This window comes from Nematostella vectensis, chromosome 2, assembly GCF_932526225.1.
Source record: "Nematostella vectensis chromosome 2, jaNemVect1.1, whole genome shotgun sequence".
Classification (NCBI taxonomy): domain Eukaryota; kingdom Metazoa; phylum Cnidaria; class Anthozoa; order Actiniaria; family Edwardsiidae; genus Nematostella; species Nematostella vectensis.
This window is the reverse complement of record NC_064035.1, coordinates 9,208,221-9,232,028: the sequence shown is the minus strand read 5'-3', so window position 1 is coordinate 9,232,028 and position 23,808 is coordinate 9,208,221. Positions and strand designations below refer to the sequence as shown.

At 40.4% G+C, this 23,808-nt stretch overlaps 2 protein-coding genes and 2 long non-coding RNA genes across 5 annotated transcripts; 2 read left to right on the top strand and 2 right to left on the bottom strand.

The window, feature by feature from the left end:
* Positions 1-545: 545 nt before the first annotated feature.
* On the top strand, positions 546-15,711 carry LOC5521351 (formin-like protein 3). 2 transcript variants are annotated; one of them, XR_007306843.1, is made up of 8 exons: positions 546-1,090; positions 1,393-1,628; positions 2,232-3,026; positions 3,070-3,375; positions 3,424-3,842; positions 4,191-4,433; positions 5,053-5,399; positions 14,927-15,711. XR_007306843.1 is itself a non-coding variant. In XM_048723090.1 (7 exons), exons 1-7 carry the CDS (start codon positions 660-662, stop codon positions 5,296-5,298), a joined length of 2,676 nt encoding a protein of 891 aa, XP_048579047.1. In that variant the 5' UTR covers positions 546-659; the 3' UTR covers positions 5,299-6,113. The 2 variants fall into 2 exon arrangements, 1 of the variants encoding a protein (XP_048579047.1); XM_048723090.1 differs by lacking the exon at positions 14,927-15,711 and having other exon boundaries at positions 5,053-6,113.
* On the bottom strand, positions 7,165-10,429 carry LOC125560765. The gene is made up of 3 exons (XR_007306846.1): positions 10,205-10,429; positions 7,873-7,970; positions 7,165-7,395 (listed from the first exon to the last, which is right to left on the bottom strand). It is a non-coding gene; the product is annotated as an uncharacterized LOC125560765 (long non-coding RNA).
* LOC125559011 (rho-related protein racA-like) lies at positions 10,765-14,897 on the top strand. Its single transcript, XM_048720702.1, has 5 exons — positions 10,765-11,489; positions 11,789-12,024; positions 12,572-13,443; positions 13,792-14,034; positions 14,652-14,897. Exons 1-5 carry the CDS (start codon positions 11,059-11,061, stop codon positions 14,895-14,897), a joined length of 2,028 nt encoding a protein of 675 aa, XP_048576659.1. The 5' UTR covers positions 10,765-11,058.
* A 1,083-nt stretch (positions 15,712-16,794) lies between the features above and the next one.
* On the bottom strand, positions 16,795-21,051 carry LOC116604221. Its single transcript, XR_007307026.1, has 3 exons — positions 20,829-21,051; positions 17,715-17,970; positions 16,795-17,026 (listed from the first exon to the last, which is right to left on the bottom strand). It is a non-coding gene; the product is annotated as an uncharacterized LOC116604221 (long non-coding RNA).
* Positions 21,052-23,808: the final 2,757 nt, after the last annotated feature.

Below are 23,808 nucleotides of genomic sequence, written 5' to 3'. Positions count from 1 at the left end.
GCGGAAGAACTGAAACGGCTTCCAGTTCCGGTACTATTCGATGTCAGAGCTCTTCACTCAGCGCTGGCTGCTGGCTTTGAACTCCATCGTCACACATTTTTATTTTTTATTTTTTCTACTTCTCGCTTTTGCCTGCTCATTTGTTGGTACATATTTTACGCTGTACACCATCTTGCTTCCTAAATTTGTTTAGGAAGCTAAAAAAAGGCTGAGATTACAGAAACTCAGTCTTTAAAAATTTCAAAAAAAAAAAGATACAGTTCTTCTGTTGGATTCTGAGATGATAATAGAGTCTTCAAAATGACTTTATTTCAGCATTTTTACGTCACGCATGGCAAACTGACATACCATATCGTCTTTGTGTTCCTGTTTGATCTTGTGCTTCAGCGGGAGAAAGTTTTTTCTTCTTCTTAAAGGACGATATTTTAATTATTTTTTACTACGTGCCACTTCATTTCCATCGGAGAAGAGAATTTCTATTTATTTTCTTTACCTTTTCTACAAGCTGTTATGTGTACGGGAAAATCCCGAAGAGTGTTGTCATAAAAGCTTCACGTGATTGGCTAGCTATATTTAGCAATGATCGCTCATATAAATTCTTGTCCGGGTCGTTCGCTATTCATTTCGAACAAAGTAGGCAAAGAAAGAAGAGGGAAAATATGGTGTATCAGCCGCTCAAACTTGTGCTAGTTGGGGACGCCGGCATTGGAAAATCGACACTTATAGCGAAATGTCACGAAACTCACCCAACATCCGCCGAATGTGGCGGTTTCTTCGCAAAGACTTTTGACCGCTCAGCGGAATACAAACCGACTGCACTAAAGGCTTACAGCACCAACGTATATTCCAACCCGACTGGGGTGGTTTACAGTGTTTATCAAGCTAATATAGTGGACACTGGAGGCTCAACCGTTCTAGATTACGTGAGACCGCTTGCATATATTCATGCCGACCTTTTTATTTTATGTTTCGACGTTACGAATCGTGCTTCTTTCGAGAATGTCGCATCAAAATGGTTCCCTGAAATTCGGTTGTATGAAAAGAAGGTACCTTTGATGCTTGTGGGACTAAAACCGAATCCAGTGGAAAAGTAAGGAAACGACATTCTTCCAATTTCTCGTAAAGAAAGTTGTCGTAATGTCATGTTTCGTTATTTAAGTTTGCGAAAGAAGGCTTTGACGCAGATGGCCATGCAATGTTTTTTTTGGGAGCCGTGGAGTGTTTGTCTGTGTTGTTGTTATTGTTTAAGGCGGAGAGGGGGGGGGGGGGTGTTGTCAGTGGTTGCTGAGTCTAAATCAAATCCCCTTCCCCCTCTAATACTGTATGCAGCATAATATCTATCTAACTTTCTTATATTTTATATTAAAAGGAAAACCTTTTATTTATTTTCAGAAGAAAAGTTTCAAAAGCTGATGCAGAAAGAATGTTAACTCGACTCAAAGGAAATGGCTCCTACTTTGAAGTTGATTCGTTTAACCCAAAAGAAGATGAGGCATCCAAGCTATTTGAGGCTGCTGTTGAGCAAGCATTCCAGCATCGTCAAACATTGAGTGACAAACATTTAAAAAATAGGGAGAAAGAAAGCTCCAAAGACCCAAGCTTTGATATCACAAATCTGAGTGAGCCAAGTAAGTTAACAAATTTTATAACATTTTTATTCAAGTGAGTGAGAGCTCCTTTAACATGGCCAGCAGAAGCAAAAATATGGAGGGGGGGGGCACATAACAAATTATTATTTTTTTTTTTATCTCTGCCCCTCCTTATCTCTTCTTCAAAAGATACTACAATTTTTACGTCATTTACAACATAAAAATCTTAAATATTATCCCCCCTCCCCTTTGTCCATATAGATCTAAACTTGTAGGGGATAGGGTGGAGTTTTTTTTTGCAAATTGTACCACACCGTCAGCCCCCACCCCACCCATCTCTGCAATCATGTCTATAAGGCAGAATGAACAGGTGAACTGATAATACTCACATGAACAAACAGAGCTGTTTAAGGCCTTGAAATATTGATAGGCATGGTACAGAAACACTAAAAAAATATTTGGGGACACAGCCATGCCCCTGGTCATTCCCTCACATTTCCTAATATTGGGGGGGGGGGGCAAGGGGACCCTTGTACCACATCCCTTGCTACGACCCTGCATGAATAACCTTTTTATGATGAGGCATAAAAAGCAAAATAAATTAGGCCTCATTAGCTAATTATTAAACTGTTGTTGTTGTAGGTCCTCCTCCAAAGACTAAAGTTGCTGATTCAACCCTGAGAGAGGACTGGAAATCTACTCAAGAAAGACATGAGTCTGCCGACGTCACTATAAGGTTTAAAAATAATGATTCAGTCATGACAGCACATTCATTTGTTCTAGCTGTGACTTCAGAGAGTTTCAAGGAATTATTATGCTCATTATCTTCCTTTGGGGGAGAAAAAGCTGTAGAACATCTATCTCCCTTCAGGGAAGCGAAAACTAAGGCTAGAGACACTATTGGGAGCAAGGTTTTATATGACATTACTTTCGAAGAAAGCATCAAGCCAGAAGCTATGAATAGTGTATTGGCATGGATGTACACAGGCCATCTAGACTTGAAATGTAAAGACCTCCAATCCATTGGTGAGGCAGCCTCAACTCTGAAAATTAAGCCATTGGCTTTGTTGTGTGAACAATCTTTGAAAAAGAAACCACCACATCCTCCACCACCACCACCCCTTCCTCCCACAGGAAGCAGACCATCAACTCGTAGAATTGGCATCTCATCAGCTCTTCATCCAAGAGTTTCACCATATAGAAACCTCATCCCTCCCATGAATAGGGACCCACCACCCAATATTGGGATATTCATCCCTCCAAACTTTTGGCCCATTATAGGTAGAAACCTGCCACCCAATAGAATTCCTATCCCACCACCCCTCCCTCCCATAGGCTGGAGATCACAGAATAGAGTACCAACCCCACCACCCCTCCCTCCCATAGGCTGGAGATCACAGAATAAAGTACCAGCCCCACCACCCCTCCCTCCCATAGGCTGGAGATCACAGAATAGAGTACCCACCCCACCCTCCCATAGGCTGGAGATCACAGAATAGAGTACCCACCCCACCACCCCTCCCTCCCATAGGCTGGAGATCACAGAATAGAGTACCAGCCCCACCACCCCTCCCTCCCATAGGCTGGAGATCACAGAATAGAGTACCAGCCCCACCACCCCTCCCTCCTATAGGCTGGAGATCACAGAATAGAGTACCCACCCCGCCACCCCTCCCTCCCATAGGCTGGAGATCACAGAATATGGTACCAGCCCCACCACCCCTCCCTCCCATAGGCTGGAGATCACAGAATAGAGTACCAGCCCCACCACCTCTCCCTCCCATAGGCTGGAGACCACATAGAGTACCCACCCCGCCACCCCTCCCTCTCATAGGCTGGAGACCACATAGAGTACCCATTCAACCACCCCTACTATGCATTAGAGGAAACCCTCCCCGCTTGCCACGCCTTCCTTCAATAGTTAACAGGCGACCAGAAGCTGTGGTTATTCACAATTATTTGAGGGAAGCCTTTTTGCAGCGTTCTGGTTTTCCACCACCAACACGCATGCAAGCTCCCAAACCCAGCAAAAAGAACACTAACACGTGCACAAATTTGGATCCTGAAGCAGCTCACCGGTCAGCATGGGTAAAAAGCACCAAAGATTTATTCTTGAACAAGACACTTCTGTCGGACATTACCTTTGTGGTGGAGGGCGTGTCTGTACCTGCGCACAGGGTGGTACTCATAACCCGGTCAGCAGTGATGGCAGCAATGCTCGACGGGAAATTTAGAGAGAACGACCTGGCCATGGTAAGCGCTTTGCTCTACCAGTTAGGACTCATCAGGTTTTTCGGACACACGGCTATCTTTACTATTATCCCACCTCAATATCAAGCGCAAAGCAAAGTTGTTATTACTGATGTTTCGTGCTTGCGCTCTAAAGGGGTTGTTGGTGGTATAAAGATGGTGGTATTTGTTCATTGCAATCAAATCAAAAACTTTTACAGGTTGCTTGCGCGCCAGAGGGGGTGGCATTTATCTATTGCAATAAGAATAATTATCTTAATACCCCTCCCCACTAGTAATCCTTGAGCGCGTTGTATGCTATTATTTTAAAGTGCGCGCCTTTATATGTTCCGGTATATTTTCTTATTTCAGATCGAACTTCCTGATGTACCATTGGCGCCTTTCTTGATCCTGTTGGAATACATATACACCGACAGCTGTAACCTGAAGGACACAAACGCCAGGGAGGTGCTTGTTCTAGCTGACCGATTCTGTCTAGATGGGTTGGCGGCCCGATGTGAGCAGTTTATCATCGATAGCATGCCAGGCCTCGGGGTTATCTGTGACAACGAGGAGTTTGTCGAGTCCATTCTCGATGTCTTTATGTTTGCAAAAGTATGTCTTACAAGCAATATTTGTTTTCTTTTTCTTCCGATCCCACGCTCGCTTGCTCGATGGCCCAGCACTTTCTCTCGGCCGCGAAAGTCGATCACTTTGTGGGCCACCGCAATTGTTTTTTTGAAATATAAATCTTGGGGCGACTATGAAATTCGTTCCCTAAATAAGAATGTTGAGGATCCAGGATTTCAAGGGCTGGTGAAGTTGAAAAAAAAAAACGTTCTAACCGTAAGCGTGGTTTCAATTATAACTATTGAACTACCTCTGGACCTGCCATTGGAATGAGAGACATAAAACATAGTACAGCTATTGAGGCCTCGAATTATTAGGGGGCTTGATAAAGAAACATTATGAAAGTACTGGGGGCACAGTAACGCCCCAACTCGTCATTTGGATATATATTTTTAAAATATTGGGGGAAGGGGACGTGCTACGGCCCTGAGAGAACCCCAATAATTACGTCTAAAATATTGGCGCCTCTTTTTGGAAGCACACGCGTGTTATGACGTCAACAGTCGCCAAGATCTGCGCCCTGAGGCATAAGAATGCGTGGTAATGCAAACGGTGGGCCAGCACATAACCAAGTAACACTAATCCATCTATGTTTGACTTACAGGCATTCAACTCACAGTACCTTACGATGTGGTGTTTGCATGTCATAGCGACCAACTACACCATCTTCGAGAAGACGCCCGAGTACAACACTATCTTGAAGGAAAATCGCGAATATATCGAGGCGAATCGCTGGCTTCCACGGTCATATTTGAAAATTTTGAATAGTTACAGGGCAAGGGGGACCATCGTGATACCAGAGAGGATACAGAGACACGGCCCCAAGCACTGTGGCTGTACGATACTGTGAATATCTGAAGCAGTTTGTTTACCTTGTAGGCATTTTGCTTGACCAGTGCTTAGACCACCTTGTAGGCAGTTAGCTTGAGCAGTGCTTAGACCACCTTGTAGGTAGTTTGCTTACCAGGGTTCGGCCCCTGTTAAGTCGTAGGATAAGGAAGATGCAACAAAATAACACTACTGTTTTTTTATAGTTTATACAAACGTGGATTTTCTACACTCACAAGGTTTAGCATTTTTTTTTTTCATCTTTTCGCGCGCTTTCATACAAACGGTACTCTGTACAGCGCAAGTCCGTGCAAGTTTGCCAATTTTTTTTATATCAGTGTGGCATAAAAGAGATCAAAATTTACGAAACAGAATTAAAAAAAAATTCTCAGTGTTATTAAAAAATTCTTAAAGAGATCTACTTGTTTTCCATGTGAACCACACCCGCTCTTAAAACCTCGTATTTAAGAATTTATGCTTAATGGCCTCTTTGTATTAGGGTATTTCAACAGCTTCTCAATAAAAATGTTTACCAAATTTTCATTACACAATCAATGTATGCGTAATGTTTCTACACCATGAAACGAGTTATTATATACTTTTTCTTTGATATAAATCACTTTAAAAATCATTTCTTTTAACCAAACTTTATTAAAATTAAAATACTCAACTTAAATATTTAACTGTAATCAATGTATCAAGGCATTATATTTTTTATTACAATAAATCTCTGTAAAGAAAAGGCCTATACAGGTGTCTCATTATGAATTTCATGTCTAATTCTTGTACATAAATTTTTATACTTTAAGGATTAAAATGATGATTCAAGGTGTTAAATGCTGTGTACTGTTTACGATGAGTTTTCCCAACAATCATGACTTGGCTATCACTTCAGGATACCCATTAACGCAACTCGCATGTCATACACTCTTTTTTAGCCACGTCCCCAGGTTACTCCCTTTCTGTCAGCTCCATGATGCTTTGCGCGCAGACTCACACTTTCCAATATGGCGGACGCTTCATGCTAACTTCTCGAGGGCGGGAGCAGAAAGGGCCTGTGACGTCAAAGCCATGCAAAAGCCTAGGGACGAGGCTGTCTTTATAAGAACGTCAATTTTCAGCTGAGGCTGGGCCGTATTTCAGTAGGGGTATCTGGGTGCCCAACACCCCTCTATTAAATTCAGACGGCTAAGCTAGTGTTCTTCAATGGTTACTCAGGACAATGCGAGTTTCGTTTATAGTAACTGTTGTAATCGTAACAGGAATGTAATTAGTAGTCAAAATAGAACAAAATGATAGAAAGCTTTCTTACACAATTTTCAACTTTTTTTGATAAAAGAAGGCAATGCCATCAATCCAAAAAAATCCAGTCAAAAGAGCATAAATAAAACGTATTAAAACCAAAGAGACTGAGTGATTTTGTGTCTTCGCTATCTCTGTTGCTGTCCTTCAGTCAAAGACTATGCAAAGGGAAAAAAAATAAGCTATTTTTATCATTATTATTATCATATGTGTGTCAAGCCACAAGACTTCAGTTGTAACTCCCTTGCATTACTTTAAGAGTGTACTTTCTTTCTGATTTTTGTTCTATATATCGCATTTTATCCCCCAGCCCCTCCCCCACCACAACCACCACCCCTTCTGCTTAAACGCCCTCTGCAGTGTATGTCTTTGTATAGTTTTGGTTCGGAGGAGGACCAAAAATAGCCCGGTTTTGTTTTGCCATGTTTTGCTTATGGGGCACATACCACGCCTTAGGCCCCACGCCCATTCCTTGTTTAATAACATTTATATCGTTAGAGAGTTGGCTCATTAACTACCTTACGATATTGCTTTCAGCTTAGAGCTACTGAGACATTTCATTTGTGAAGGGAAAACGTTACGCACAAATCTTTATGTGTTTTATTTCACAAAAAGCACTGTCACTTAAGATGGAAAAAATATTTCCATTTTAAAAATTTAATGATGCTATCATTCTATCTAAAATAGAATTACAAGGAGAAAAGTGTGTTGTTCACGAATTATTTTTGTCTTTGCACGTCCTTATCCATATCTCTCTGTTATGGCTCCCACCATGTGTAGTATTCATCCTAGGGTTTTTTTTCAGTTTCACTTCTCCCTGAAAGGAAAAGGTCAGTTATATCAAACGGTATCTAGTGCAGATAGAAAAAGAGTATAATTTACAATACGTACAATGCGAGAAACAATTAAACAATGTGACAAGTTAAAAGATTTGTACTGTACAAATGTCGATGTTCGATGTCATACAGATACCTTTTCGTTACAGAGACAAACCTGTGAAACCGTACAGAGAGCTTTTATTAGCTATTATTAGTTTAAATTCAGATGTTACTGGCACAAAAACACATCAAGAAGAGCCTTTTCTAGATATTTTCTCTTAGCTGATTTTTAAACAATTTTGGCTATGATTTCTAGAAAAACAAGTGTTTTGGAAAAGGACTACCTTCTAGGCAGGCCGGCTAAAAATCTTGAATTTAGGTACTTTGGTGACTTTGTATCTGGTCAAGTCAAAGATTATAATAATTCCTTGAGGTAAGAGAAAATATATTCATGTTTACTTTTTATACATGCATACCTAGCTTGGCAAATAAAGCATTGATTATACATTGCACAAGCACCAGACACAAAGCATAAGTAAATGGTTCTTTTTCTTCCCCATATTTGGTTCTTGTGCTGAAAGATGAGAAAACAAGGCACAATTTTTTAATCAAAAATACAAAAGCATCGAAACAAATTGAAAAAAAGGAAAACACTAAATGTATTCCCACATGGTCTATATTAGCTGGCAGCTACAGTAGGAGCTGATGAGTAGATATACACCTTTTTCAAAAAAGGTTGCACCCAGGGTAGGTCATAAGTAGCATATAAATGGCTGAATCCTTGTATCTGAAAGTCATGTGAATGATCATAAGAACAAACACAAGAATTTTACCGTTTTAAAACCTGGATTTGTATTTTATTTACGATTATTTGCTTGATACCCATTAAGCACTGCACGGGTTACGATTCTCCTAGTGCAACCTTATTTGAAATAGGTGTATATCCAAGCCCCCGCAGTCACGCAAACACACAGAAAGGCTGTACCATACCCTCAATAACCCCCCCCCCAATATAACACATCACAAATATCCCCCCCAACATAACACATCACAAATACCCCCATCCCAAAAACAACCCCCCCCCCCCCAAACATAACACACTACAAATACCCCCCCCCCCCCCCAAAAAAAAAAAAAATATATATATATATATATATAAACTTGAGTGAAAATTCCCGTCAGCCAACAGCCAGTCAATCTAAAAGGATCCAAGATACCAGGGCTCAGTAGCGAAAATATAAATATAGTAGTGTGAAGAAAGATGCTACGATTCCCAACTTTTAGACATTATTAAAAATTTACTAAACGTTTCGGCCCTTCGGCCTTCTTCAGTATAAAATAAGTTAAAAAGCTAAAAAAAAGCCGAAGAATAGTTCAGCTGTTGCATAACAAGGCTTTGTTCCTGTGGGGGCACGAAGACACTAGCTCGTTACGCTTGTTTAAAGTTGATAGCTTGGGTTGGTGGATAAGGATAAGTTTTTCTTTGAGGCAGAGATTACATCTTTTGCTAGAGCTGTTGTAGGCGGAGTGAAATGACATTTCCATGAAATGAAGTGTTCTATTTCGTTGTCTTTAAGGCTCCATATGTACTTGCTTAGTTCGGTCGAGTTTCTGTGTTTAGCGTGTCAGAATGAGGCGGTGTGGTTTCTATATCTTGTCTTGAATTCATTCTCGGTTAGTCCTACGTAGGTTTCGGAGGTGTTGTTGTCCTTTCTTGTTACAGTAGCTTGGTAGATAACAGATGATTGGAGGCAGTTTCCGTCAAGGGGGCACGCGTTCTTTTGTCTGAAGTTGCATGTTTTGTTATTGGCAGTGGCGAGGGAGGTAAGGGCGTCTTCGGTTGTTATTGATGAGGCGATTATGCATTTGTTGTGGCTGTCAATTATCTGTTTGGTGTTGCTCATGCAGCTATAACTGATTTTGATTGTGTTCCGGTTGAAGATTTTTCTGAGTTTGTGGTCTTTAGGGGAGTGCTTGTCTATGAGTGAGAGGAATCTGTGGCCGATGTTGGTGCTTGTGTTCTTGCTAAAAGGGGGATTGTACCAGAAGATGTTGTTGCGCTGGCGGTTCTTGCGTTTGCTTGTGGTGTTTGGTTCATAGTGCAGCGTGTAGTTATATCCACTTTCGTCGAGTGCTTTCTGGTATGGTGGGGCGGCTTGGTCGAAGGTTTCTTTGTCTGATGATAGTGTAGATAAGCGTTTGTTGATACTGGCAGGGATATTCTTTGTGATGGTAGGTGGGTGGTCGCTCTCCCGGTGGACGTACTGTAGTGGGGCGTTCGGTTTGGTGAAAGGCTGGTAGGTGTTGCGGTTCAGGTAGAATGTGACGTCTGGATGAGGAAGTTGACTACTCGCTTGTTGGCTTCTATGGTGATTTGCAGTCCGTTGTTGTTGAAGATGCGGTATAGTTCTTTCTTGATATTTTCTGTGTTTTTAGGTATGGTGCTTGTGATGGCTAGTCCGTCGTCGCGGTAGAGTCCTAGCGCATCTTCAACAACAACATCAACTTTCACCATCGACAAGGAAACGACAAGTGTTAAAAGATGAAGTTTCATCTAAATTTTGAAATTCTTCACCTTCACCATGACCAAATTAAAAATTCAGAGAAATTATTTTTTTAAATTAAAAATGTCTATACATTTGATACATTTGCTCGATGAGTTTTGTCTGAAAGTTTCTTCCGACTAGCATAGCTCTATGATAATACTGAAACTCGAGAGGCTCTATGTTCCAAAAGAATAAGTATTTATCTTACTAGGCTTACTACACAACATTTACGACAAAGGTCAATCAAATTATATCAACTTACATTTTCTCTTGAATTACGCCGTAGTAAAAATACGATAAAAAAAATTCCCAAAAAGCAGATAAGGAATTTTCCTCGGTTGGTGTTATGCTTCGTACTCATAGCGGTCGAATCAACTATATTCCCTGACTCGAGTTCGCCAGGATTCATAAGAAATTCATGCAAAACGCTTTTAGTCTCTTTCACTGGAACGTTACAAGCGTGGTAGAGCGTGATTACAAGATCACGTGATGCGGAAGAACTGAAACGGCTTCCAGTTCCGGTACGATTCGATGTCAGAGCTCTTCACTCAGCGCTGGCTGCTGGCTTTGAACTCCATCGTCACACATTTTTATTTTTAATTTTTTTTACTTCTCGCTTTTGCCTGCTCATTTGTTGGTACATATTTTACGCTGTACACCATCTTGCTTCCTAAATTTGTTTAGGAAGCTAAAAAAAGGCTGAGATTACAGAAACTCAGTCTTTAACAATTTCAAAAAAAAAAGATACAGTTCTTCTGTTGGATTCTGAGATGATAATAGAGTCTTCAAAATGACTTTATTTCAGCATTTTTACGTCACGCATGGCAAACTGACATACCATATCGTCTTTGTGTTCCTGTTTGATCTTGTGCTTCAGCGGGAAAAAGTTTTTCCTTCTTCTTAAAGGACGATATTTTAATTATTTTTTACTACGTGCCACTTCATTTCCATCGGAGAAGAGATTTTCTATTTATTTTCTTTACCTTTTCTACAAGCTGTTATGTGTACGGGAATATCCCGAAGAGTGTTGTCATAAAAGCTTCACTCATATAAATTCTTGTCCGGGTCGTTCGCGTTCGCTTCGAACAAAGTAGGCAAAGAAAGAAGAGGGAAAATATGGTGTATCAGCCGCTCAAACTTGTGCTAGTTGGGGACGCCGGCATTGGAAAATCGACACTTATAGCGAAATGTCACGAAACTCACCCAACATCCGCCGAATGTGGCGGTTTCTTCGCAAAGACTTTTGACCGCTCAGCGGAATACAAACCGACTACACTAAAGGCTTACAGCACCAACGTATATTCCAACCCGACTGGGAGGATTTACAGTGTTTATTCAGCTAATATAGTGGACACTGGAGGCTCAACCGTTCTAGATTACGTGAGACCGCTTGCATATATTCATGCCGACCTTTTTATTTTATGTTTCGACGTTACGAATCGTGCTTCTTTCGAGAATGTCGCATCAAAATGGTTCCCTGAAATTCGGTTGTATGAAAAGAAGGTACCTTTGATGCTTGTGGGACTAAAACCGAATCCAGTGGAAAAGTAAGGAAACGACATTCTTCCAATTTCTCGTAAAGAAAGTTGTCGTAATGTCATGTTTCGTTATTTAAGTTTGCGAAAGAAGGCCTTGACGCAGATGGCCATGCAATGTTTTTTTTTTTGGGAGCCGTGGAGTGTTTGTCTGTGTTGTTGTTATTGTTTAAGGCGGAGAGGGGGGGTGTTGTCAGTGGTTGCTGAGTCTAAATCAAATTCCCTTACCCCTCTAATACTGTATGCAGCATAATATCTATCTAACTTTCTTATATTTTATATTAAAAGGAAAACCTTTTATTTATTTTCAGAAGAAAAGTTTCAAAAGCTGATGCAGAAAGAATGTTAACTCGACTCAAAGGAAATGGCTCCTACTTTGAAGTTGATTCGTTTAACCCAAAAGAAGATGAGGCATCCAAGCTATTTGAGGCTGCTGTTGAGCAAGCATTCCAGCATTATCAAACATTGAGTGACAGACATTTAAAAAATAGGGAGAAAAAAAGCTCCAAAGACCCAAGCTTTGATATCACAAATCTGAGTGAGCCAAGTAAGTTAACAAATTTTATAACATTTTGGGCACATAACAAATTATTTATTTTTTTATCTCTGCCCCTCCTTATCTCTTCTTCAAAAGATACTACAATTTTTACGTCATTTTCAACATAAAAATCTTAAATATTATCCCCCCTCCCCTTTGTCCATATAGATCTAAACTTGTAGGGGATAGGGTGGAGTTTTTTTTTACAAATTGTACCACACCGTCAGCCCCCACCCCACCCATCTCTGCAATCATGTCTATAAGGCAGAATGAACAAGTGAACTGATAATACTCACATGAACAAACAGAGCTGTTTAAGGCCTTGAAATATTGATAGGCATCGTACAGAAACACTAAAAAAAATATTTGGGGACACAGCCATGCCCCTGGTCATTCCCTCACATTTCCTAATATTGGGGGGGGGGGGGGGGGGCAAGGGGACCCTTGTACCACACCCCTTGCTACGACCCTGCATGAATAACCTTTTTATGATGAGGCATAAAAAGCAAAATAAATTAGGCCTCATTAGCTAATTATTAAACTGTTGTTGTTGTAGGTCCTCCTCCAAAGACTAAATTTGCTGATTCAACCCTAAGAGAGGACTGGAAATCTACTCAAGAAAGACATGAGTCTGCCGACGTCACTATAAGGTTTAAAAATATTGATTCAGTCATGACAGCACATTCATTTGTTCTAGCTGTGACTTCAGAGAGTTTCAAGGAATTATTATGCTCATTATCTTCCTTTGGGGGAGAAAAAGCTGTAGAACATCTATCTCCCTTCAGGGAAGCAAAAACTAAGGCTAGAGACACTATTGGGAGCAAGGTTTTATATGACATTACTTTCGAAGAAAGCATCAAGCCAGAAGCTATGAATAGTGTATTGGCATGGATGTACACAGGCCATCTAGACTTGAAATGTAAAGACCTCCAATCCATTGGTGAGGCAGCCTCAACTCTGAAAATTAAGCCATTGGCTTTGTTGTGTGAACAATCTTTGAAAAAGAAACCACCACATCCTCCACCACCACCACCCCTTCCTCCCACAGGAAACCCTCCCCGCTTGCCACTTCCTTCAATAGTTAACAGGCGACTAGAAGCTGTGGTTGTTTCCAATTATTTGAGGGAAGCCTTTTTGAGGGAATCCTTTTTGCTGCGTTCTGGTTTTCCACCACCAACACGCATGCAAGCTCCCAAACCCAGCAAAAAGAACACTAACACGGGCACAGATTTGGATCCTGAAGCAGCTCACCGGTCAGCATGGGTAAAAAGCACCAAAGATTTATTCTTGAACAAGGCACTTCTGTCGGACATTACCTTTGTGGTGAAGGGCGTGTCTGTACCTGCGCACAGGGTGGTACTCATAACCCGGTCAGCAGTGATGGCAGCAATGCTCGACGGGAAATTTAGAGAGAACGACCTGGCCATGGTAAGCGCTTTGCTCTACCAGTTAGGACCCATCAGGTTTTTCGGACACACGGCTATCTTTACTATTATCCCACCTCAATATCAAGCGCAAAGCAAAGTTGTTATTACTGATGTTTCGTGCTTGCGCTCTAAAGGGGTTGTTGGTGGTATAAAGATGGTGGTATTTATCCATTGCAATCAAATCAAAAACTTTTACAGGTTGCTTGCGCGCCAGAGGGGGTGGCATTTATCTATTGCAATAAGAATAATTATCTTAATACCCCTCCCCACTAGTAATCCTTGAGCGCGTTGTATGCTATTATTTTAAAGTGCGCGCCTTTATATGTTCCGGTATATTTTCTTATTTCAGATCGAACTTCCTGATGTACCATTGGCGCCTTTCTTGATCCTGTTGGAATACATATACACCGACAGCTGTAACCTGAAGGACACAAACGCCAGGGAGGTGCTTGTTCTAGCTGACCGATTCTGTCTAGATGGGTTGGCGGCCCGATGTGAGCAGTTTATCATCGATAGCATGCCAGGCCTCGGGGTTATCTGTGACAACGAGGAGTTTGTCGAGTCCATTCTCGATGTCTTTATGTTTGCAAAAGTATGTCTTACAAGCAATATTTTTTTTCTTTTTCTTCCGATCCCACGCTCGCTTGCTCGATGGCCCAGCACTTTCTCTCGGCAGCGAAAGTCGATCACTTTGTGGGCCACCGCAATTTTTTTTTTGAAATATAAATCTTGGGGCGACTATGAAATTCGTTGCCTAAATAAGAATGTTGAGGATCCAGGATTTCAAGGGCTGGTGAAGTTAAAAAAAAAACGTTCTAACCGTAAGCGTGGTTTCAATTATAACTATTGAACTACCTCTGGACCTGCCATTGGAATGAGAGACATAAAACATAGTACAGCTATTGAGGCCTCGAATTATTAGGGGGCTTGATAAAGAAACATTATGAAAGTACTGGGGGCACAGCAACGCCCCAACTCGTCATTTGGATATATATTTTTAAAATATTGGGGGAAGGGGACGTGCTACGGCCCTGAGAGAACCCCAATAATTACGTCTAAAATATTGGCGCCTCTTTTTGGAAGCACACGCGTGTTATGACGTCAACAGTCGCCAAGATCTGCGCCCTGAGGCATAAGAATGCGTGGTAATGCAAACGGTGGGCCAGCACATAACCAAGTAACACTAATCCATCTATGTTTGACTTACAGGCATTCAACTCACAGTACCTTACGATGTGGTGTTTGCATGTCATAGCGACCAACTACACCATCTTCGAGAAGACGCCCGAGTACAACACTATCTTGAAGGAAAATCGCGAATATATCGAGGCGAATCGCTGGCTTCCACGGTCATATTTGAAAATTTTGAATAGTTACAGGGCAAGGGGGACCATCGTGATACCAGAGAGGATACAGAGACACTGTCCCAAGCACTGTGGCTGTACGATACTGTGAATATCTGAAGCAGTTTGTTTACCTTGTAGGCATTTTGCTTGACCAGTGCTTAGACCACCTTGTAGGCAGTTAGCTTGAGCAGTGCTTAGACCACCTTGTAGGTAGTTTGCTTACCAGGGTTCGGCCCCTGTTAAGTCGTAGGATAAGGAAGATGCAACAAAATAACACTACTGTTTTTTTATAGTTTATACAAACGTGGATTTTCTACACTCACAAGGTTTAGCATTTTTTTTTTTAATCTTTTCGCGCGCTTTCATACAAATGGTACTCTGTACAGCGCAAGTCCGTGCAAGTTTGCAAATCTTTTTATATCAGTGTGGCATAAAAGAGATTAAAATTTACGAAACAGAATTAAAAAAAAATTCTCAGTGTTTTTAAAAAATTCTTAAAGAGATCTACTTGTTTTCCATGTGAACTACACCCGCTCTTAAAACCTCGTATTTAAGAATTTAGGCTTAATGGCCTCTTTGTATTAGGGTATTTCAACAGCTTCTCAATAAAAATGTTTACCAAATTTTCATTACACAATCAATGTATGCGTAATGTTTCTACACCATGAAACGCGTTATTATATACTTTTTCTTAGATATAAATCACTTTAAAAATCATTTCTTTTAACCAAACTTTATTAAAATTAAAATACTCAACTTAAATATTTAACTGTAATCAATGTATCATGGCATTATATTGTTTATTACAATAAATCTCTGTAAAGGAAAGGCCTATACAGGTGTCTCATTATGAATTTCATGTCTAATTCTTGTACATAAATTTTTATACTTTAAGGATTAAAATGATGATTCAAGGTGTTAAATGCTGTGTACTGTTTACGATGAGTTTTCCCAACAATCATGACTTGGCTATCACTTCAGGATACCCTTTAACGCAACTCGCATGTCATACACTCTTTTTTAGCCACGTCCCCAGGTTACTCCCTTTCTGTCAGCTCCATGATGCTTTGCGCGCATACTCACTTTCCAATATGGCGGACGCTTCATGCTAACTTCTCGAGGGCGGGAGCAGAAAGGGCCTGTGACGTCAAAGCCATGCAAAAGCCTAGGGACGAGGCTGTCTTTATAAGAACGTCAATTTTCAGCTGAGGCTGGGCCGTATTTCAGTAGGGGTATCTGGGTGCCCAACACCCCTCTATTAAATTCAGACGGCTAAGCTAGTGTTCTTCAATGGTTACTCAGGACAATGCGAGTTTCGTTTATAGTAACTGTTGTAATCGTAACAGGAATGTAATTAGTAGTCAAAATAGAACAAAATGATAGAAAGCTTTCTTACACAATTTTCAACTTTTTTTGATAAAAGAAGGCAATGCCATCAATCCAAAAAAATCCAGTCAAAAGAGCATAAATAAAACGTATTAAAACCAAAGAGACTGAGTGATTTTGTGTCTTCGCTATCTCTGTTGCTGTCCTTCAGTCAAAGACTATGCAAAGGGAAAAAAATAAGCTATTTTTATCATTATTATTATCATATGTGTGTCAAGCCACAAGACTTCAGTTGTAACTCCCTTGCATTACTTTAAGAGTGTACTTTCTTTCTGATTTTTGTTCTATATATCGCATTTTATCCCCCCAGCCCCTCCCCCACCACCACCACCACCCCTTCTGCTTAAACGCCCTCTGCAGTGTATGTCTTTGTATATTTTTTGGTTCGGAGGAGGACCAAAAATAGCCCGGTTTTGTGTTGCCATGTTTTGCTTATGGGGGACATACCACGCCTTAGGCCTCACGCCCATTCCTTGTTTAATAACATTTATATCGTTAGAGAGTTGGCTCATTACATTTCCCGGGGCCAATAATTGCCAGCACAACAACCTACGATATTGCTTTCAGCTTAGAGCTGCTGAGACATTCCATTTGTAAAGGGAAAACGTTACGCACAAATCTTCATATGTTTTATTTCACAAAAAGCACTGTGACTTTAGATGGAAATAATATTTCCTTATTTCCAAAATTTAATGATGCTATCATTCTATTTAAAATAGAATTACAAGAGAAAAAGGTGTGTTGTTCACGAATTCTTTTTGTCTTTGCACGTCCTTATCCATATCTCTCTGTTATGGCTCCCACCATGTGTAGTATTCATCCTAGGGTTTTTTTTTTCAGTTTCACTTCTCCCTGAAAGGAAAAGGTCAGTTATATCAAACGGTATCTAGTGCAGATAGAAAAAGAGTATAATTTACAATACGTACAATGCGAGAAACAATTAAACAATGTGACAAGTTAAAAGATTTGTACTGTACAAATGTCGATGTTCCATGTCATACAGATACCTTTTCGTTACAGAGACAAACCTGTGAAACCGTACAGAGAGCTTTCACCGTTTTGTATTATTGAGCATTCCTAGGATTTTTATTAAAATATTAATCCATCCCTTGTTAAAGTTACTGCTCAGAAATCCGTTAATGGTAACAGCGAATTGCTTTCAAGCAGGAGATTAACATAGAAATGAAACGAATTTGTACAGAAAACAATAACAACGTCTAAAAACTGAGTTGTTTTGGGAACGTTCCGAGAATTTTCTCCACGTGGGAAAGGCGTTAAACATCAAACCACGACCCTGCTTTGATTCATTTTGATATTTAGTACTCAGATCTTTCTTTTTAATTGAACAGAAAAGTACAGAATCTGACATCTGGCGGGTCTAATGGTGAACCGAGGCCCTCTCTAGCTATTCTCAAATATTGTGCTTCTAAATATAAGGAAATATAAAGAAAAAAGAAAAGAAAAAAACATGATCCCCCTCCCTCCTCCCTCATGACATGTAGCCCCCTTATTGGTAACCCTGTGTCCTCTCCTGTCTCACCATTCAAGACCACCATGGTCTAGACTCCTTCTCCCTTGGTGGGCCCCAGTCCGTCTCTTCCACCACTGGGATAGATATCCTGACGGGGATATTATGGGCTCTCCTCCCTTCCTTGAAAATCGCCGCCGCCAGGCCTCGCTTGCCATCAGTTTTTTTTCTTTTCAAATAGAAGAACGCTTTTGTGAAGTGCGCCTCTAGAATAACCGCTACAACCAGCATGCTTACACCCACAAAAACGACGTGTTTCATGTTTGAACTAGAAGGAAAATACGTCATCCCTCAGCATATGATCAACGCTACTACCAGCAGGCTTACACCCACAAAAACGAGTGTAATAAATGGTAGTTCAAACCTCACGCTTACTCGTGTCTTTTCAAAGTATGATTCATTATATGAGTATTCAGATATTGATTTTTCTTGGGGGGGGGGGGGGGGGAAGGGAATCCAGAAAAATGGACCTACCCCCTCTCCCCTCCCCAAGGGGGCTGGTAAGGAAAAAATAATTGCATGACAGATAAATAAAGCTGTTCTCTTTAATTTTTAAAACATCTACCCACATCCTGGACAATTACTCGCGCTTTTCTTGTATTCGCAGCTTGTGTGGTATATAGTGCAACGCATACTATCACACTCTTTCAGAGCTTGCACTTCTGTGTTCAGTACAGTATATCATTGCCCTATTTCGGGTCGTAGCTAAGGACAATACAGCAAAGAACAAATAATTTTTTTTGTAGGTGCAAATAATTTGACCATCTAGTATCATACCGTTGCCGATGATCTCAATGATCCGATTTTAAATCCGTGGCGATGTATACCTTGCGTTCGAATTCGCATTCCAGTTGCGTTGAGTTGCTAGTATAGAATAGCGGCATGATCGGCATGATTGGCTGTTTGCAGGTTGAGCGCCAACCTGCTACAGCGGGTTATCTTCTAACCGGTTGGTCAACCCGCTACAGCGGCTTGGGGACCATAGTATACTATAGGAGCTTCAAGGTTTCAACACGCTGTAACGGGTTGACGTTCTTCCTGCTACAGCGGGTTGGCCTCTAACCGGTTGGTCAACCCGCTACAGCGGCTTGTTTTTTGTTGTTGCCATTTTTGTGGTGGTATTTTTTATTCTACTTCAGTACTGACTGTAATTATATATTTTGTCTATTTTATCTAGTTTTCTGATAAAATTCTGACCACCCCGAAAGATCAAAAAGGGATACTTTATAGTTCAAGTTTAATTTTACGAGTAAAAGTTTGATTTATAAATGTAACATACCAGAAGAGCAAGGCCATATGAAAAATAGTGATCGTGATATCTTCCCAATGAGCATACGGGCGGGTGTTTTTTATCTATTTTTTTTCTTCTAATCTCAAAATTAGGCTCTTCGCGTGGAGAAAAATGATTCATCCAATCATAGGCACTATTGCGTCACTTTTTAGTGCAATGATAGGGTTTCCCGAACACTCAAGATATTTGGCGTTCGTAATACGAACACTCAAGATATTTGGCGTTCGTAATACGAACATTCAAGATATATGGCGTTCGTAATACGAACAGTCAAGATATATGGCGTTCGTAATACGAACACTCAAGATATTTGGCGTTCGTAATACGAACACTCAAGATATTTGGCGTTCGTAATACGAACACTCAAGATATATGGCGTTCGTAATACGAACACTCAAGATATATGGCGTTCGTAATACGAACACTCAAGATATTTGGCGTTCGTAATACGAACACTCAAGATATTTGGCGTTCGTAATACGAACACTCAAGATATATGGCGTTCGTAATACGAACACTCAAAATATTTGGCGTTCGTAATACGAACACTCAAGATATTTGGCGTTCGTAATACGAACACTCAAGATATTTGGCGTTCGTAATACGGACACTCAAGATTTTTGGCGCTCGTAATACGAACACTCAAGATATATGGCGTTCGTAATACGAACACTCAAGATATTTGGCGTTCGTAATACGAACACTCAAGATATATGGCGTTCGTAATACGAACACTCAAGATATATGGCGTTCGTAATACGAACACTCAAGATATTTGGCGTTCGTAATACGAACACTCAAGATATATGGCGTTCGTAATACGAACACTCAAGATATATGGCGTTCGTAATACCAACACTCAAGATATTTGGCGTTCGTAATACGAACACTCAAGATATATGGCGTTCGTAATACGAACACTCAAGATATATGGCGTTCGTAATACGAACACTCAAGATATATGGCGTTCGTAATCTCGAAGAGCGCGAAACTAAAAGATCGCACATAAAATAAAAATAATAAAATTTCTATCTTTGGCTATTTCTTGTTATCGAAGAGCGCAAAACTAAAAGATCGCACAATATGCATGATGTTTTATAGAGGTTTCATAGTTCTAGACCTGGAGCTACATGGGCTCTTTCTCCGCTCGGCATTCTGTATGGCCAGAGTGTCGAGCGCAAAGAGACTCCAGGTCTGGACTAGAGGTTTAACAAAGAAAGACTTAAGATAAAAAATAAAATAGTTGCATGCGGGCGGCGACCAGAAACGGCAATATTTCTTCCTGTTGCCTTATCTGGAAGGCCTTTTTTTTATGTCTAATTCGCTTATGCTTTATAGTTTGTCTACAAATATCACGTCTATTGCAAACCGGAAGTGGACCTTTCGCCATTGTGTGCGAACGCAACCCCTGCGCCCCCCAGCCCCACACCCCTGGGTACTGGCCTGACATCTTGTGGTCTTGCTATAGCTTTCGAGTGTCCGGTAAACTTGAACTTACTTGAGGATTTATTTTTTGGGCGATTCTACTGTAACATGGTAGATTCGGTTGGAAACTTTGCAAACCTTACAAAAATTGAAACCAAGTAAGGAAATAGATTATCCTATTTAATTTACCGGGATGGTTAAACCATTTAACCGTCGAGATTCTCCTGCTCATCTCAAGAGCACAAAATAGTAAATCAAGCTTTACCGGGATGGTTATGGTCGAGGGTCTTTGTCAAGATTATCCTGCTCATCTCAAGAGCAGAAAATAGTAAATCTAACTATAAACTGCAAAAAGTGTTCGACTCTTTGTCAAAACACCCCTGTGATAACAACACTGTCACACACCTCACCTTAGAAAATACGAAGTCGCCAACTAACTCCGTGATCCGGCACTGGCTGACTAGCTATTCTACAGTCATTTTTATCCCCAAACTTCGCTTGTTTATCGAAAGCGTTAAATCAACAAAACATGAAACGAATCTGTGCCGCTTCCTTGCCCGGCCCTCGCATGAATAATTATTTTCATAACAGGAATATTGACGGAAGCTAATACAATGTACGGCAAACGAGGTATAACACATCTCGATAAAGTGAACGGCAAAACGCTAGCGGGTAAAAGTGGGTATAATAAATAACGCGCGCCATGTGTGTTATGTTTGTCCACCTGTTACAGTTATTGCCGCAGATTTAGTTGTGTGGGTCGCTTGCATCGCGAGAGATTTCCGTCCCACTTGAATTTGTTTCCGAGGACTGAGCAGCATGGAACATAGTTTTATTTTTGTAAATAAAACATTCAAAGTGTATAGGGTCTCGCCAATGAGAGGAAATAACAGACTTTGTTTTGATGCATTTGGTTTTGTGTTATGTCAGTAATTACAACCCGTCAAGTGTGTTGAACAAACCTTTCGCTGATTACTTTTCATCTTTTGTTTCTTCTTTTTTTTTGCCTTGCACGAATTTTTTTTTTCAAATATCTTGCAATTTATGATTTGCAGCTCCATTTTCCAGATTAACTTTCAGGAAAAGGTTTTGATAATGACTTCTTTCTGAAAAGCCCTATTTAAAATCTTTTAGAGGAAAGAAAAATGTAGCGCGAGAATGATAGACCGAGTAGGAAGCAAAGGGAGTTTTACAAGTGCGATGGAGTTCACTCTTTTTTTTTTCTTTTTCTAAGAACGTCTAATTCTGAGGCTGGGCCGTTGGGCCGTATTTTAGGGACATTTTGAGGCTGAATATGTTCTTCACGATGTTCTTAAATTTAAGTGTATATAAGAATGTAATACCCAAGAATTATTAGGAAAAGAACTACACCTGTACACACTAATGATCAATGGCAATAATAACTAGGTGGTTACTACGAGCGCAATTTGATTCTGCATTTTAGAACGCATCAGGAATAAATTAAAAAAAAAATCATGTTATCTGAGCCTCGGCATGTTCCTAGTATGTTCTTAATATTTTGTGAAATCTCAGGCGGGACGTACTTATAAAAAATGTTTTCATTAAAAAAGTGTACTTATAACAAACGGAACCCTCGATAACTTGAACATTTGAAAAGACTTATTTTTCTTATTTTTCCCTTCTGTATTTTTCATACATTTCTACCCTATAATTTGAAATGATTTATTTTCTTATTTTTCCCTTCCGTATTTTTCATACATTTCTACCCTCTAAAGCAGTTTATTCAAATTATTCAATGATTTTCTTAGGCACGGTTTTCGGCGTTTCACTGCACTTACGTAGTATGCAATACTGTAGTACATCTCTGAACTCGCGCATTAGAACCATACTTAAGTGGTAGAGTTCATAAACCTATCCAAAATCAGACTAGGATTAGTCTTATGAAAAAAAAAACTAAATACTGGATCAAATAATTCTAATGCATACAAATTAATATTTATCATTTTTTTAAAATACAAATTGTTTTTACGAATCTTAAGCCACCCCTTTTGTTTGTGTGTTAATAAACCCGCCTTTCCCCATTCTGTTGCATGTTTATTTACGGATTTGCAGAGGGGTTCCATCAATTTCTATTGTTCTACTCTTCTTCTTGAGCTACTACGTCTAGAACGTATTGCGTTGTTAGCCCACACACTGAACACTATTTACGTCTTTAGCCACGGAAGGAAACGGGATCTGCGGATTTAATGGCGCCTGGAGCGCGCGAGGGCCGCGAATGGGCGCGTAGATTCAAGACTGTCTTCGGGTATTTACATGGAATGAGGGGAAGCCTCCTAAAAGTCTGGAATTTCAATTTTTTTGTAGGGAGAAGACCCCCTACAAAATAGATAAATGAATGTGATGCGCCTTCTGCTCGCACTTTCATGACTTTCGTTTGGCTGGCGTTGAAAAGTATTATCCGTTATCCCCCAAAGTGTGGCCTCTACTATTTTCATCTTTTGTTTTATTAACTTCCATCCATGATTGGTGGTATCAATGGTACATATTTAAATAAGATTTCAGTTGGGAAGGAACTAATGATGCTGTTTTTCTATTTAGATTTTAAAACAATTAGCAATTTATATATTTGAAAATGGCCAAATTTTCACGGGGGAGCAAGCCCCAAGACCCCCTTATTCTATATTATTAAAATCTCTGAAGAATGGGCTCAAACTCAACTTTTCTCCTGGCTTGGTGGTGTTTAGGCCAGCTCCGCCGCCCCTTTTGGGGCATGTCTAAGTCAGTGCCCCCCCCCCCCCACATACACACAGAGTAATACCCCCACACTTTAATTTAGTTCTTTCCTTTTTGGGGGAGGGCCTTGTATTTTGGTCACCTTTTGGGGGGAGTGTCACCATTTTTGTGCTTTAATTTGGGGGAGGGTCGCAATTTTTGAACCAGAAAAAAAATTCAACTAAGCAGCCCCCCCCCCAGACAAATAATGACCTTTCCCTTAGAAGAAGCCGAAATCTTTATCAGACCACTCGCGTGGTAGTGCAAGTCCAGAACATTCCATAGAAGATCTTCTTGCAGATTAGAAATCTTGTTGCCTTTATTGGATATCTTCAGCTAGATGAAATACCTTTTTCTGGAGGATATATACTTCACGATTGCAATAAAACTCTTGATCTGTCGAGCATTTTACTCGAGGGTAAAATAAGTATTCCTACGTTACAAAAGATGAATCTGTTGAATGGGAGGTATTGCACGTATTCATGTGGGTCATGTAGAAGCTATTAGAAGATTTCACCGCATTGGATTGATGCACCACAAGAATAGAACGGGAATGCATAGAAAAAGGAGGTAATGGTAATCCAGCCAATCCCGTTACGAGCGGGCTTCTACACATCAGGAGGGGTATCTGGGTGACACCCTCAATGGTTACTCAGG

Coding starts and splice junctions, on each gene's coding strand:
- LOC5521351 (XM_048723090.1), top strand. CDS start 660: ATGGTGTATCAGCCGCTCAAACTTGTGCTAGTTGGGGACGCCGGCATT. Junction 1,091..1,392: donor AAACCGAATCCAGTGGAAAA/GTAAGGAAACGA, acceptor ATTTATTTTCAG/AAGAAAAGTTTCAAAAGCTG. Junction 3,843..4,190: donor GAGAGAACGACCTGGCCATG/GTAAGCGCTTTG, acceptor TTCTTATTTCAG/ATCGAACTTCCTGATGTACC.
- LOC125559011 (XM_048720702.1), top strand. CDS start 11,059: ATGGTGTATCAGCCGCTCAAACTTGTGCTAGTTGGGGACGCCGGCATT. Junction 13,444..13,791: donor GAGAGAACGACCTGGCCATG/GTAAGCGCTTTG, acceptor TTCTTATTTCAG/ATCGAACTTCCTGATGTACC. Junction 14,035..14,651: donor ATGTCTTTATGTTTGCAAAA/GTATGTCTTACA, acceptor TTTGACTTACAG/GCATTCAACTCACAGTACCT.